Raw genomic sequence first — 13372 nt, 5'->3', positions numbered from 1 at the left:
GCATGAGTGTGATTATCACTGATTATCTAAGTACAATCATTTATAGCCTCCCTCCACTAAATCTGCATTATAGATACTTTGTTCTCTTGGTTTACAGACAACACAGCTGGAGTGGTGACCAGGCGAGGGGGATTTCGCAGACTAGAGCAGAGCATGTATCTGGTACCGGTCATCGTGGAGGACAGCGGGTACCCGATCCGAAGCAGCACTGGGACGGTGTCTGTGCGGGTGTGTACCTGCGACACAGACGGCTCCCTCCTTTCCTGCAATGCGGAAGCCGTCTTCTTTCCCATGGGACTCAGCACTGGAGCTCTGATGGCCATACTGCTGTGCATTGTTATTCTGCTGGGTGAGTTATACACGTTTGTGTCCAACAGGATACTGTGGATTATGGTAAGACAAAGAATGATGCATTTAACGTGCTATATAGAGAAGACATCAGACAAAAAAAAAAAAACAGGGGTTACATTTGTGTAGTCAAGTCAAATATTTATTTAGAATTTTATTTGGGCAAAGGCTCTGATGTCTACTGGCCTAGTGGGTTTTGGATATTTGACTGAAAAAATGTACATAGTTCACCTTTAATGTTTACTGCTTATTTATTATTCATTAAACATATTAATAAATGTTAATTTCCAACATACTTTGGGTTAATTTTAAAGGGATTGTTCAAAAAAGTTCAAAAGAACAGCACTTTTGTAACATTTTTATTTTTATTTTAAAGTAACACTTTATAATAACTACACGCTATGAAGCATTAGTTAAGCATAAGTAAATAGTTAATTTGTCATTTATAAAGCATTAATAGACATTACTAAGCAGTTTATAAATAAATATCATATGGCTGAAAATAAATAATAATAAATAAATAATAAATATAATTTTCTGTGACATTGAATAGTTTCAATTTTAATTTTATATTAAGTTACTAGTTGTAGAGTCTCCATTTTTGTATTTTGAAATAAATATTTCTATGTGCTATATTCCTCTGTGTTGTCTTTGTTTCCTTTTTATGGTCAGAAGAGAACATAATTCATTTACGAGGCATAATTAGTCCTCACTTTAGATTAGCTCACAGATATAGTTAACTGACAACTACTAAATGTTTTATAACTACCTGAATTAATCATGAATTACAGTGGAAATACATGTTAATAAAACATTTATTAACACACTGAGTAACTATTACTACATGTCTAAATAATAAGATGTATACATGTACATTTAAATTGTTTAATAATCCTTTACTTACACTTTCTAAATGATCTGATGAACCACTGACAACTCCTAAATAACTGGTTTGTAAATAATGTAATACTTAATTTAGAAGTGATAAATTGATAATTTATAAAGTATGGAAATACAATTGTTAAACACATTATAGATAGGCATATAAATCAAAAATAAAGCATGTATAGCTGTATTTATAAACTGCCTAATGTATATTAATGTTTTATAAATGATGAAATAATAACTAATGCTTCATAATGTGTAGTTATTATAAGAAACGTTTAATGCATCCTTGATTTAAAGTGTTAATTGTATTTATTATTGACCTCAAACGTTTCAACATTAGTGTAGAGATTGTATTACTCTTTTCATATAACTTGTTGAGAATATTTGCATTGTACTTCATTTACAATAAAGCTATTTTTTATCATTATGCAAAACAGACATATTTAAGATAAGTTAAATGCTAGCAATGAAATTAGCCTTTGCAAAACAAAATAATTTCTTTAAACCCTTTCGGAAATGTCTTTCTTTTTGTCAATAATAGCAGAGTGCTATTAAAAACAGATGTGAGATGTGGAAATGTTAATGACTTTCAGAAAGAAAGAAAAAAAACTTGTTGTTTTGTGATTCATGTTAATACACTAGGACATTGTTAGTGGACAAATTAAATAAAATAGTGAGGGTATGATAGTGGGGTTTATGAGTTCATTTTATAAAAGCCAAAGCCCATAATTAAAGAAACACTCATATAAACATAAGTACATTAAGTATGGAATGTGGCAGGTTATGATCCCTAAAAAAAAAGAAAAAAAAGAGCAGTAATGGAACAGGAGTACTGAGGTAGAATTGCAATAAAAGCGCTGTATTGCAATAATAGGTAAGTGAATTTTGTAGACAGTGCAGTGAAGTGATGTGCTTTGACTTCATATTTTCATTTGCCAGCGTTATGGGAAAAACAGATTCCTATATATGGCGACCACTTGGGGGAGCTGATGCAAAAATAATGATTTGAATGTGATAATAAGTATTATGCTCTAAAAGACAATAACAACACGAGGAAACCTTCACCTAATAACACATGCAGCATGATTTAGCCAAATTTTCCCTTGGGCTTCATCTGAAAGCATGAATTTTTAGGTCTAATCTTTAATTCTCGCTGCAGCGCCTGTGCCTCTCCGTCTCTTTCTCTCGCATCTTTCTTTGAGTGGAGTGGGGCGAGCGAGTACTGTCTGCCTCAGAGGAGGGAGATGAAAGCTCAGAAAAACTACCTCCCCTCCTCTCACGCAACCGAGGCACTACGATGTTGACAGACAGCATGTCAAAACTGCATTATGCCTACCCCCGGGCTGCCGTTCTCTTTAGTCTCGTTTTGAAACCCCACGTCAGAACAAAAAAAGAAATCAGCTAATGGCCCTGGAACATGTGACCACCCCTTTTTCCACTAGTCTGTTATCACTTAAAGGTCTTGTACTGTATGTATGTCATCGTGCATTACGCCACGAAACAAGTTATGCACCTCTGGTGTCTTGCAGTGATGGTGGTGCTCTATATGGGCCTGAGAAAACACAAGAAGAAGGACACTCTGATGTCGTCCAAAGAGGACGTCCGGGACAATGTGATCCACTACGACGACGAGGGGGGCGGGGAAGAGGACACCCAGGCCTTCGACATAGGTACGTTGCGCAATCCCAAAGGCATCAAAGAGACGACGCGGCTGCAAAAAATAAGAGCAGAGGATGAGCCTGATCGGGCTAGTGCGTGCGTGTCCAACGAGGACAGCGAGGACATCAGAGCCTACATCCATCATTGTCTTCTCGAGAACTCCACACCTCCGTATGACTCTCTGGTTACATATGCATATGAGGGAGACGGTTCGGTGGCAGAGTCCCTCAGTTCCATTGAGTCTTGGGTGCTCGAACCCAAGGAGGACGACAGAAATCTCTGTGACTGGGGTCCTCGTTTCAAAACGCTGGCAGGGATATTTAAAGAGCATGAGTGCAAGGCCATGGAGAAGGTGGAAAATGAAGCACATGCTGAGGCACTTAAGGACAGACTGGACTGAGAGCATTTTAAGGAGCTCAATGGTTATTTGTTTCAGGAATAGCACTTGAAGGGATCGTTCAGGCTAAAATTAAATGTGTCATTATTTACGTACTCTCATGTTGTTCCAAACCTGTGTGACTTACTTTCTTCTGTGTAAAGGTGCAGTCGCATTTGAACATTTGTTGGTGAAATTTCACAATAATGAGAATTTGTCAGTGGTGTGCCAATGCATGAAGTACAGCTCACACAGAAGTCACTTTCAAACTAAGCAGCTTTCTGTTTAACATGGCGAACCTGTGTGACCAACTTGAATCTGTTGCGAAATCTGCATGCGGAAATCTTTCGCCCACACATGAAATCAAATGGATTCCTATTTATATTACTATATTTCAACTGCGAAAATTCACTAAATGGTGGTAGACGTGGCTGCACCTTAAATAGAAGTGTTTCCATGCAATGAAAGTCAGTGGGGATAGAAAGTGGTTTTGGGCCCTGTTGATTTTGAATAAATGGACAAAAACAGTTTAAACTTTGTTCCGCAGAAGAAAGTCAGTCAAACAGGTTTGGAATGACATGAGGGTGAGCAAATGTTGGCAAAATATTAATTTTGGGGTGAACTGACCCTTTAAATTAAGAAGTCGTGGCTAGAGAAGGACACACTGACAAGGCTGGCTATTTGCCTTTCCTATACCTCATGCATATTTTACACTCTTCTGTTCATTATTTAGGACAAAACGTGGAACTGTAATTTTTCCGATTGCATTTTAACATCTGTTTTATACAATGTCAAAGAACCAAAAAAAAAACCTTTGATAAAAAAAAGTGCCTCATGAACTGCTTTATTTGTCTTTCAACAGTTGACATTGTATTTGCAATGATCCAAGCAAGAGAATTCTATAATCTCTGTGTACATGGACTAATAGGAGGAAAAACATAGGATAAACATCACATTCAAAAAAACCGTCACCCTGCTGGCTCTCCTTACAAACATATTTACCAGCACTTAGCAGGACTTCTGCCAAGCCAATGCCCAGGACGTCACAGTCAGTACTTTTCACAGATGCCCCATGAACACATCTGTTTGGAATGCCCTGACTGACTACCCCAGACTGTGCTGCTTGCTTCCATGGTGACCGAGCCCCTCCAACCCTCTCCTTACTGTCCTACGGGTCTCTGCCACTAGTTTGATAGCCACAGGCTCTGTGTGCCTGCTGTCTTCCTGTCTAACTGTTGTGGTGCCGCTCTGACATCACCCTACAGCGATTCGTCAGAGCTGTGGCTTACACTGGGGCAGCTGATTCCAGTGTCTCTGTGTTGGCCAGCCGAATTTTGATTTACGTTTTCTATCAGCCTTTCTGATAGAGGAGCTAATGAGACCTCTTTGTCAAAAGTTATCAAGAGAGAATATGAAAGAATCTCTTATTTATTATTATTGAAGATATTGTATAAACTTGTGTCTATAACAAACTCAAATGGAGACTTTGGACAATAAAGTTATTATGTTTGTGATAAATGCTCTTTGCCTTTTCCCCACTTGGTTCAGATTAGATTAGCCAGGGTTTGGCCTCTATAATTTCAGGTTTGAGTTCATAAACAGGTTTGCATTACATAAAATGAGCTCAATGCTAAAACTCAATGTGAATGCCATCAAAATCCGGTCAAGGTCAAGTGCCTTCCGCGTCACAATGAAGACACTAAGGTACCCCTAGGTGTCATTTTTCGACGTGCTGGGTGCTCCATTAATTTCAATGAGAAAACTTTGGTGTCATACAAAGACGCGTTGGGCATGGAAACGTTATCGTCATGATGATCATATATTGGGCTATGATTTTGCCATTATGACATTTAATCAGCCAGCATAATTTTATTTACATTTATTTTATTTGTGCTATTTAGACACGTTTTAACATGTAACCCAACTCCATCCCATCCCTAAACCTATCCATTTGTGTCTTATATGATATAAAACACAGATATAACAGGCAGATACAACTGCATGCACAATTTATTCAAAAATGACAAATAGTGTCCCGAGGCCAAGCGATTGATTTGTGTGAAGAAAATCCCCAAAAAAGCGATCAGCGTCTCCATCCGCTGAAGATCATGATCACATTCAATTTCAAAAATTGCCGCCCAAAGAAACGTTACATCAGCTTTGATAGTTAAATTGCATTGGCTCTCGTATGTCTCGTGACCAATTGCGTCATTACGCCAGTTTTGATTGTAAAATGTAATTGTCTCTCGTGTGTCTTGTGACCGATTGTGTCATGCTAAAGAGTCGTGTGTATTATTTGAATGAAATATGAACGGGTGCGTTCACAGAGTGGTGGGATCATCGTGTCAGCGATTAAAACATTAGGGGGGGGGGGGGTGAAACATTCAGTTTCAGTCAATCTCATGTCAATCTTGAGTACCTATAGAGTAGTATTGCATACTTCATATCTCCGAAAAGTCTTTAGTTTTATTATATTTATAAAAGATAGATAGGCTGTACCAAGTCTTTCAGAAAAAAAACGAGCGGCTGGGGGCGTATCGTGTGGGCGGAGCTAAAGAATGACGAGCGCGTGCAGCTATTGCATTGAGAGCATCTGAAAGCTGTGACATCCTTAAACGTGGAGAAAAAAAAGTTTTATCCTAAATAAACCATGGAGATAAATCAGATTTAGCCATACATACAGTATATGATCCAGAATCAGATCTAGAGGCTGAAATTGAACAGGAGAAGCAGCAACGACGACTACAGCAGGACATCTCAATGGTATGTAAGTTACTGTAACTTATATATTTGCTTAGCAGCTTGTCATGCGCGAGTTTTACAACATTTGTGTGTTTTTACTCGTGGTTTATGAGGACATAATTTGGTTTATGGACTATTATATGAGATTTAATGTTAGCAGTAGCAAACGGAACGGTTTGGCACGTCAGACTACTGCGTGTTTACATAGAAAAACAATGGAATAGTAGCGCATTTGAATGAACGAGTCGATAGCTAACAACACAAACACATTTGAAGCAGTTTTACTCACCGCCTGCTTCCAACACACGACCGTGAACCATAATCGCTGGGACCGCTCCATCTTTCAGCATTAGACGAGCTACAAATCCAGAGTTGAACTGTACCTTGCTGGGTTCTTTGGGAAGCTGTGCAGGGTTGTCTTGCCCTGACAACCAAAAACACACATCTTTGGTGACATTGTTGATTTCGTATAGTCCTGTGACCTGTGCAGCGCGCAGCCGGCTTCCGTTTGCTCTCGCACTCGGGCCCATGCGGCCCGTACAAGGACATTCTGCCCTATCTGACATCAGATAGACCCATGCTCGAAAAAAACTTTCCGAAATTTATGAGAAACCGGAAGGAGTCCATCAAACGTCCAAATTTTTTTTGTTTTACTTTGTCCATGTTTAGGATGGGATTCTAAGTCTTTAACAGTGTAAAAAGCTCAGTATGCATGAAACAGCATTTCACCCCCCCCCCCCCCCTCCTTTAAGATCAACTCTGTTCTTTATATAAAGACATCGTATGACTTCAGAAGACTTGGAATGCAACATGAGTTAATACTTTTGTACTGTTTTTGGTCAGTTTTTGCAATAAATACCCGTGACTGTACTTGTATTTGCCTGTTACATGTTTTGTATTGTTTAGAAGTGGGTACTAAACGTAGGAGTTGAGTTAGTTGCTCCAAAATATAAAAGTAGCCTTTAAATATTAATAAATCATGTCTGCTTTTACAAATGCAAAGAATAAAATCCGTCTTGATCTGACGCATAGGGTAATCAACTGAAATGAATAGAGCACCCAGCATGCCGATATAGTGACGCCTAGGGGTACCTTTGTGTGCCGCGGAAGGCACTTGACCATGCTTCGGATTTTGACGCCTTGGGAGTGAAAATGGGTTGTGTTGCTTCCATATGTGGTGTGAAAGCACATGTGGTGTGCCAGTTTTTCACATCTTACTCTTTCATTGTCAATTTCAAATGTTACAAATACTGAACTCACCAAAATGAGTTCATAAATAGAATAAATTGATGGCCTTATTTATAACCTGCATGAAGACAAAAAAAACTAAACAAAACAAAAAATAGGAAATTACTTTTTTCCTCCAGGCTGCATGTGCATTTTTCTCTTCTTGTATAATCAAGCAGTCGATCACAGAAGGCGTACCCTTCATAAAAACATTTTTCAATTCCTTCCCTTTTTATCATGACAGAATATGTTTGTGCCCTCGCAGTCCAAAGAGGACATCTTACTCTTCTAAGTATTGAGAAAGATGACTTACCTTCAGTTTTAGAACCTGTTAATGCACATAGAAATGTCAAGTAGATTCTAAATGTCAAGTTCTACGTCTTATTGTAATGAGCTAGATAAAGTGGAACTTTAATTGTGCTGTTAAGTCATGAACTTAATCCAATAAAGCAAGGATGATTTTAGCATTTGACAGATCTTGCTCCACAAAGGTCATGAGTATTTGTCTCTTATCAACATCTTGTTAAATTGTCCCTCTGCTAATGTGTTATTGCCTTAATATTTTTGGAAATTATTCATTTTCTAGCACCAATAAACAAAAATAATACCCAACTAATAATTACACCATATTGCCAAAAGTTTTGGGACACCTGTCTTTACATGCACATTAACTTTAATGACATTCTAATCAGTGTTGTGCAAGTTACTTCCAAACTGTAATACATTATAGGTTATAGATTACAGATAGAAAATTTTACTGTCAATATTACTAAACTCTAATGCACATTTTCTTATTTTTGCCATTATTTTAGTCTCTTTGAATTCAAGAGGTTCACACCACAAAACTGTCATGCACAAAGTGCGCATGATGACAGCTTGTGCTTTCTCTGGAAGTATAAAGTGCAATTGGAGGACCAACACTCAGCCTCAGTCATTATAGTCCATAGAAATGAATGTATAGGCTAAACATAGCCTAACTGCTTAGAAAGAAAACACATCATTATTTTATTTTTTTTAATTGCTAGTGCTATTTTGCGGCGTCAATAGTTCTTTCGGTTTTAGACAAAGGTTGCATTTGACTATTACGTTCTTCTTGTCCTTATCTCTGACAAACTCAAAGTAATGCGCATATGTCCATCTCGCGAATTTTGCAGTCTTCTTCTGCCATCTTCACCCATTAGCAGCTTTTCCACTGACCAGCGCGAGCACAGAGGCCGAAATCATGCCTCACGGCACTCCTGTAAAACCCGCCCTAAACATGCCTTCACAATACAAAGGTACACGAGCAAGAGGGAGATGAATGAAATAAATCGCTATACAAATATATCAGAAGCTGTCATTTAGTCTTTATTTACAAACTTGGACACCCCATACGGCTATTGACTGACTATAACTTACTTGCATTTTTCATTTGTTAATGCCTCGCAGTCTTGCTGTTTTTAAATTTTTTTGAACAATTCAATTGTGGGCTAAAATTGTGTTGTAACGCGAGCGTTACTGAACATGTACAGAGTAAAATATTCCTAAAAATGGATTAGTAATGCCTTACACTACTGTGTTAAAGCAAAATGTTACTTTAATACATTACTTTTGTAACGCGTTATTCCCAACACTGATCCTAATCTTAATCCGTAGGGTTTAATATGGAGTTGGCCCACCCTTTGCAGCTATAACAGCTTCAACTATTCTGGGAAGGCTTTCCACAAGGTTTAGGAGTGTTTTCTTCTAGAAGCACATTTGTGAGGTCTGGCACTGATGTTGGACAAGAAGGCCTGGCTCGCAGTCTCTGCTCATCCCAAAGGTGTTCTTTCGGGTTGAGGTCAGGACTATGTGTAGTTCCTCCACACCAAACTTGCTCATCCATATCTCTATGGACCTTGCTTTGTGCACTGGTGCGCAGTCATGTTGAAACAGGAAGGGGCCATCCCCAAGCTGTTCCCACAAAGTTTGGAGCATGAAATTGCCCAAAATGTATTGGTATGCTGAATCATTAAGTGTTCCTTTCACTGGAACTAAGAGGCCAAGCCCAAACCCTGAAAAACAACCACACACCATACTATAATAGTCCCCCCTCCGCTAAACTTTACACTTGGCACAATGCAGTCAGGCAAGTACCGTTCTCCTGGCAACCACCAAACCCAGACTCGTCCATCGGATTGCCAGACAGAGAAGCGTGATTCGTCACTCCAGAGAACACGTCTCCACTGCTCTAGAGTCCAGAGGCGGCGTGCTTTTTGCACTTGGTGATGTAAGGCTTGGATGCAGCTGCTTGGCCATGGCAATGCATTCCATGAAGCTCTCTACGCACTGTTCTTGAGCTAATCTGAAGGCCACACAAAGTTTGGAGGTCTGTAGCTAGTGACTCTGCAGAAAGTTGGTGACTTCTGCGCACTGTGTGTCTTAGCATGCGCTGACCCCGCTCTGTGATTTTACGTTGCCTACCACTTCATGGCTGAGTAGCTGTTGTTCCCAATTGCTTCCACTTTGTTATACCAACAGTTGACCATGGAATTTGGGAAAATTTCATTAATGGACAGGTGGCAACCTATCACGACACGTACCACACTTGAATTCACTGAGCTCCTGAGAGCGACTCATTCTTTCACATATGTTTGTAGAAGCGTCTGCAAGCCTATGTGCTTGATTTTATATATCTTTGGCCATGGAAGTGATTGGAACACCGGAATTCAATGATTTGGAGGGGTGTCCCAATACTTTTAGCAACATAGTGGATATTAAGTACAGGCCATATACATCTTTAAATATGTTTGTATTTTTGCCTTATTTTACTTTTACAACATTATCAAAAAGGATACATTCAACCAAAATAATGTGTATTCTTCTCTACCCATTTGCAATTTTTAAACTTAAGTGGGGTTTGCTTAAAACAAGAAAAAAATATGTGTGTTTGCTTGTCAATTATGTTTATATCTTTACTGAAACCAAACAATGTTTCATTTTTTATTTCAGTTTATTTTATTTATTTTCCCCCAGAAAATTTGACACTTGACAGTGTCCTTGCCTCACTTGCCAAATGACTTATCCTTCATAAAACTCATAGATGCAGTTGCCTTAGACTTCAAAGGATTTAACTTTTTGTTTTACTACATGCAGTCGAAGACATTGCACAGACTCAAAAATAAATCCCTTATGTTCAATTCCATATAACAACAAAACCACATCAAACATGTAAACACCAGCTGAGTCAGGAGCATCTTAAAAAAAGAATGCAAAATCAAGCACAACAGCATGTCTGTTCTAAGATGAAATGCTTTCTGCAGAAGAAGCTCGAGGCTGTGTGCAGTCTGAAGAGGTCTTCAATGATTGCTGACCTACACCAGAATACTGGAACAGACATTCCACGCCTCTCTAATTAGAGGAATCGTTTTACACAGGTTACCCTGCAATGCCAATTCATGAATCAAATTAAAAACTAATACTTAAGCAATGTTCAAAACGCATCTGTTTTATTGGGGTTAATAACTTATAACTGCCTTAACTACTTTAAGTTTAAGACTGCTATAAGTCTGATTTTTAGGGAAGGGAACCAGCAACAAACTATTGCTTCATAGACATAATATAACCAGGTGTAAATCACACAAAACAGTCAGGTAATAAACATGTGTTCTTGCAACTTTATCTAAACACAAAAAAAAAACAAATAAACAAACCAAACAAATTATACCACAATGGATACTGAAAAACAAAACACACAATGACCATACAAGAAAGAACAGCTGTAGAAGTATCAGGCTTGGATATAAATACCAATCTTTGCAAGTTTTGGTGAGAAACCAGCCAGCCTAAGATGGACCAAACAGTGCTCTGGACATAGGATGAGTCCGCACCCAAACTACATCCCCCACCTAATACTGTGTCTGTTTGCGATGTCGGTTGTAGTAGCGTTTCTGTTTGACCTGGGCTTGTTCAATGTACTCCTTTACCAGTTTGATGAGGTTTTGTTGGTCGCTCAAGGATTGGATAGGCAGGGTTATTGGGGTCAGGTGGTCTATGCAAGGCTCTCTCCAATGGGCCTTTTAGCTTGCGCCCCAGTGCTACTTCTGCAGGTGTATATTCTGTACTCTCATGCCACACTGTGTTAATTGCGAACCGAAACTCAGGCAACCACCTGTCCCAATGACAATGCTGGTCCCCTACATAGGATGCTATCATTGTTTTGAGATTCCTGTTGACACGTTCGGTCAAGTTTGTTTGTGGATGTAGGCCGTTGTCAATTTTTGTATAACACCCCACTGCTTACATACTAGGTTGATAAGGTGTGAGGTGAATTGTGCACCGCGTTCAGACACTAGATAAGCTGGCGTACGCCATCCGGTGAATATTTCCTCTACCAGAATCCTTGCCATCTGAGGTGCTCTTGCTGCTCTTAAGGGAAACAACTCTACCGATTTGGAACAAATATCCTATTGAAACTATTGGTGTAATTCCCCCTCAAAGAAAAGTAATTTACCCAAATGTTGTTCACTTTTCATTTTCCGTTGGTCTTAGTACACAATGTAACTATAAACATTAAAACATTTAAATAGGAAAATGTTGCCGTTATTTTGTCACTTATTGAGCAGTAGGCTAGCTGGAGCCGTTTACCTCCAGTCTTTGTGCTAAGCTAGGCTAGCGGTGGGTGCGTCAGACAGAGTTATGGCACGCACGGAGATGAGAATGGTATGTATGGACTTATCTAACTCTGGGGGATACGGCGAATAAGCGAAAGTCCCAAAAAGTTCCTTTAAACTGCAATTCATCGACTGGCCGCTAGAGACAGGCTCCAAAAGGGAGTCACTCTCATAGACCCCCCCCCCCCCCCCACATGTTAAAATGCCCAACTTTAAAAATATGTTTACATCCTGGTAAAAAAAAGTGGCGGGGACAACGATGTGATGAAAGTAGCCGTCGTTGTCTTGCTCCAGAGGCAGTCATATGCAAGTGATTGTGTTCCTGTGTTGTCATATGCTACCTCGGATTCAAAACAGTATTTTTACAGCTTGATTATATAAATGCTTTTTTATTGATAACAAGGACGTTTTAAGTTATGGAACTTGCAGTATGTATTAATGATACAAAGACCAATTTTATGCCATAATTGGTATTATATGCCAAAAGTATATATATCATGACCCCTTTAATAAAACAAAACATTTGGTTATTCGTAAATCATGCATTAATGTCTGCATCCACTAATGGTCCTAACCGACTGGTGCTAAATTACTCTTTTTGTCTTCCATGTGAAAAAAACAAAAACATCATATAGGTTTAAATCATCACGAGGGTGTGTAAATTAGGCAATGACAGAATCTTCATCTTTGTTTGAACTATTCCTTTAAGTTATATATAGGCCATGTTATTAAAAATGTGAGGCATTTGTCTAGAATCACGTGGGTTTTGGAGGCTATATTTTCCTTCCCTCCTCCATAACAAGGCCCCAATTCCCTTTTCCGCACTACACATGCATTGTTTTCTGCAAGCCCTATGAATTCTAAGGAAGCGATTCAGTCTCTGCTGAATCACACTCACATTCACTGCTCTAAATATGTCACTAAAAAGTTTCTTCCCCAACCATCCGGGATTCAGAGGTAAGCCTCTCGTCTCGTCGCACTCTCTCTTCTCTCAGAGAAAAAGGCGGTCTAAAAGTATTCTCAATATACCGGCACATCACGAGTTTGCATGAGGACCGTTTTAAATACGATGGAAAAAATTGCTTTTTTGCTTCATCTAAGGAGAGGCTGTCAAAAACAGCACTGCGCTGCATACACATGCAACAGTTGTTTGACATGCATATCCAAAGTCTGTAATAACATTTCAGGAGCTTTAAGAAACTTCAATACAAATTGAACGATTAGAGATGACACCATTCAATGTGTGAATTTGCATGCTGGAGATTATAACACATCAAGGTATTTTGACAACATGTGGGTTTGGTGGAAGGGTGTTGATTGAGCACAATTCACATCATTGCCACCATCATCCAGAAACCCATACAAGCATATCTGTTAACAGCACCTCAGGTGATCGAATCAAATTCCTGACAAGTGAGCAACATTTGGAAGTTTTAGTTGGAAAGGTTGATGATGATCTTCCACTGATCATCAGAAAAATTCATTCAAATTCATTAAGGAG

General features: G+C 38.9%; 1 protein-coding gene across 1 annotated transcript in view; it reads left to right on the top strand.

Annotated features, from left to right (window-relative positions):
- Positions 1-4786, top strand: part of cdh12a (cadherin 12a) — a 57149-nt gene extending 52363 nt beyond the window's left edge. Inside the window, exons 11-12 of the mRNA XM_079819671.1 lie at positions 98-349; positions 2766-4786. Coding sequence (XP_079675797.1) covers positions 98-349; positions 2766-3295 — 782 coding nt within the window. The 3' untranslated portion in view covers positions 3296-4786. The remainder of the gene's footprint in view (positions 1-97; positions 350-2765) is intronic.
- The last annotated feature ends 8586 nt before the right edge of the window (positions 4787-13372 follow it).

The sequence above is a fragment of the Gobio gobio genome (assembly GCF_949357685.1).
Source record: "Gobio gobio genome assembly, chromosome: 6".
Lineage (NCBI taxonomy): Eukaryota > Metazoa > Chordata > Actinopteri > Cypriniformes > Gobionidae > Gobio > Gobio gobio.
This window is presented reverse-complemented; position numbering and strand designations above follow the sequence as displayed.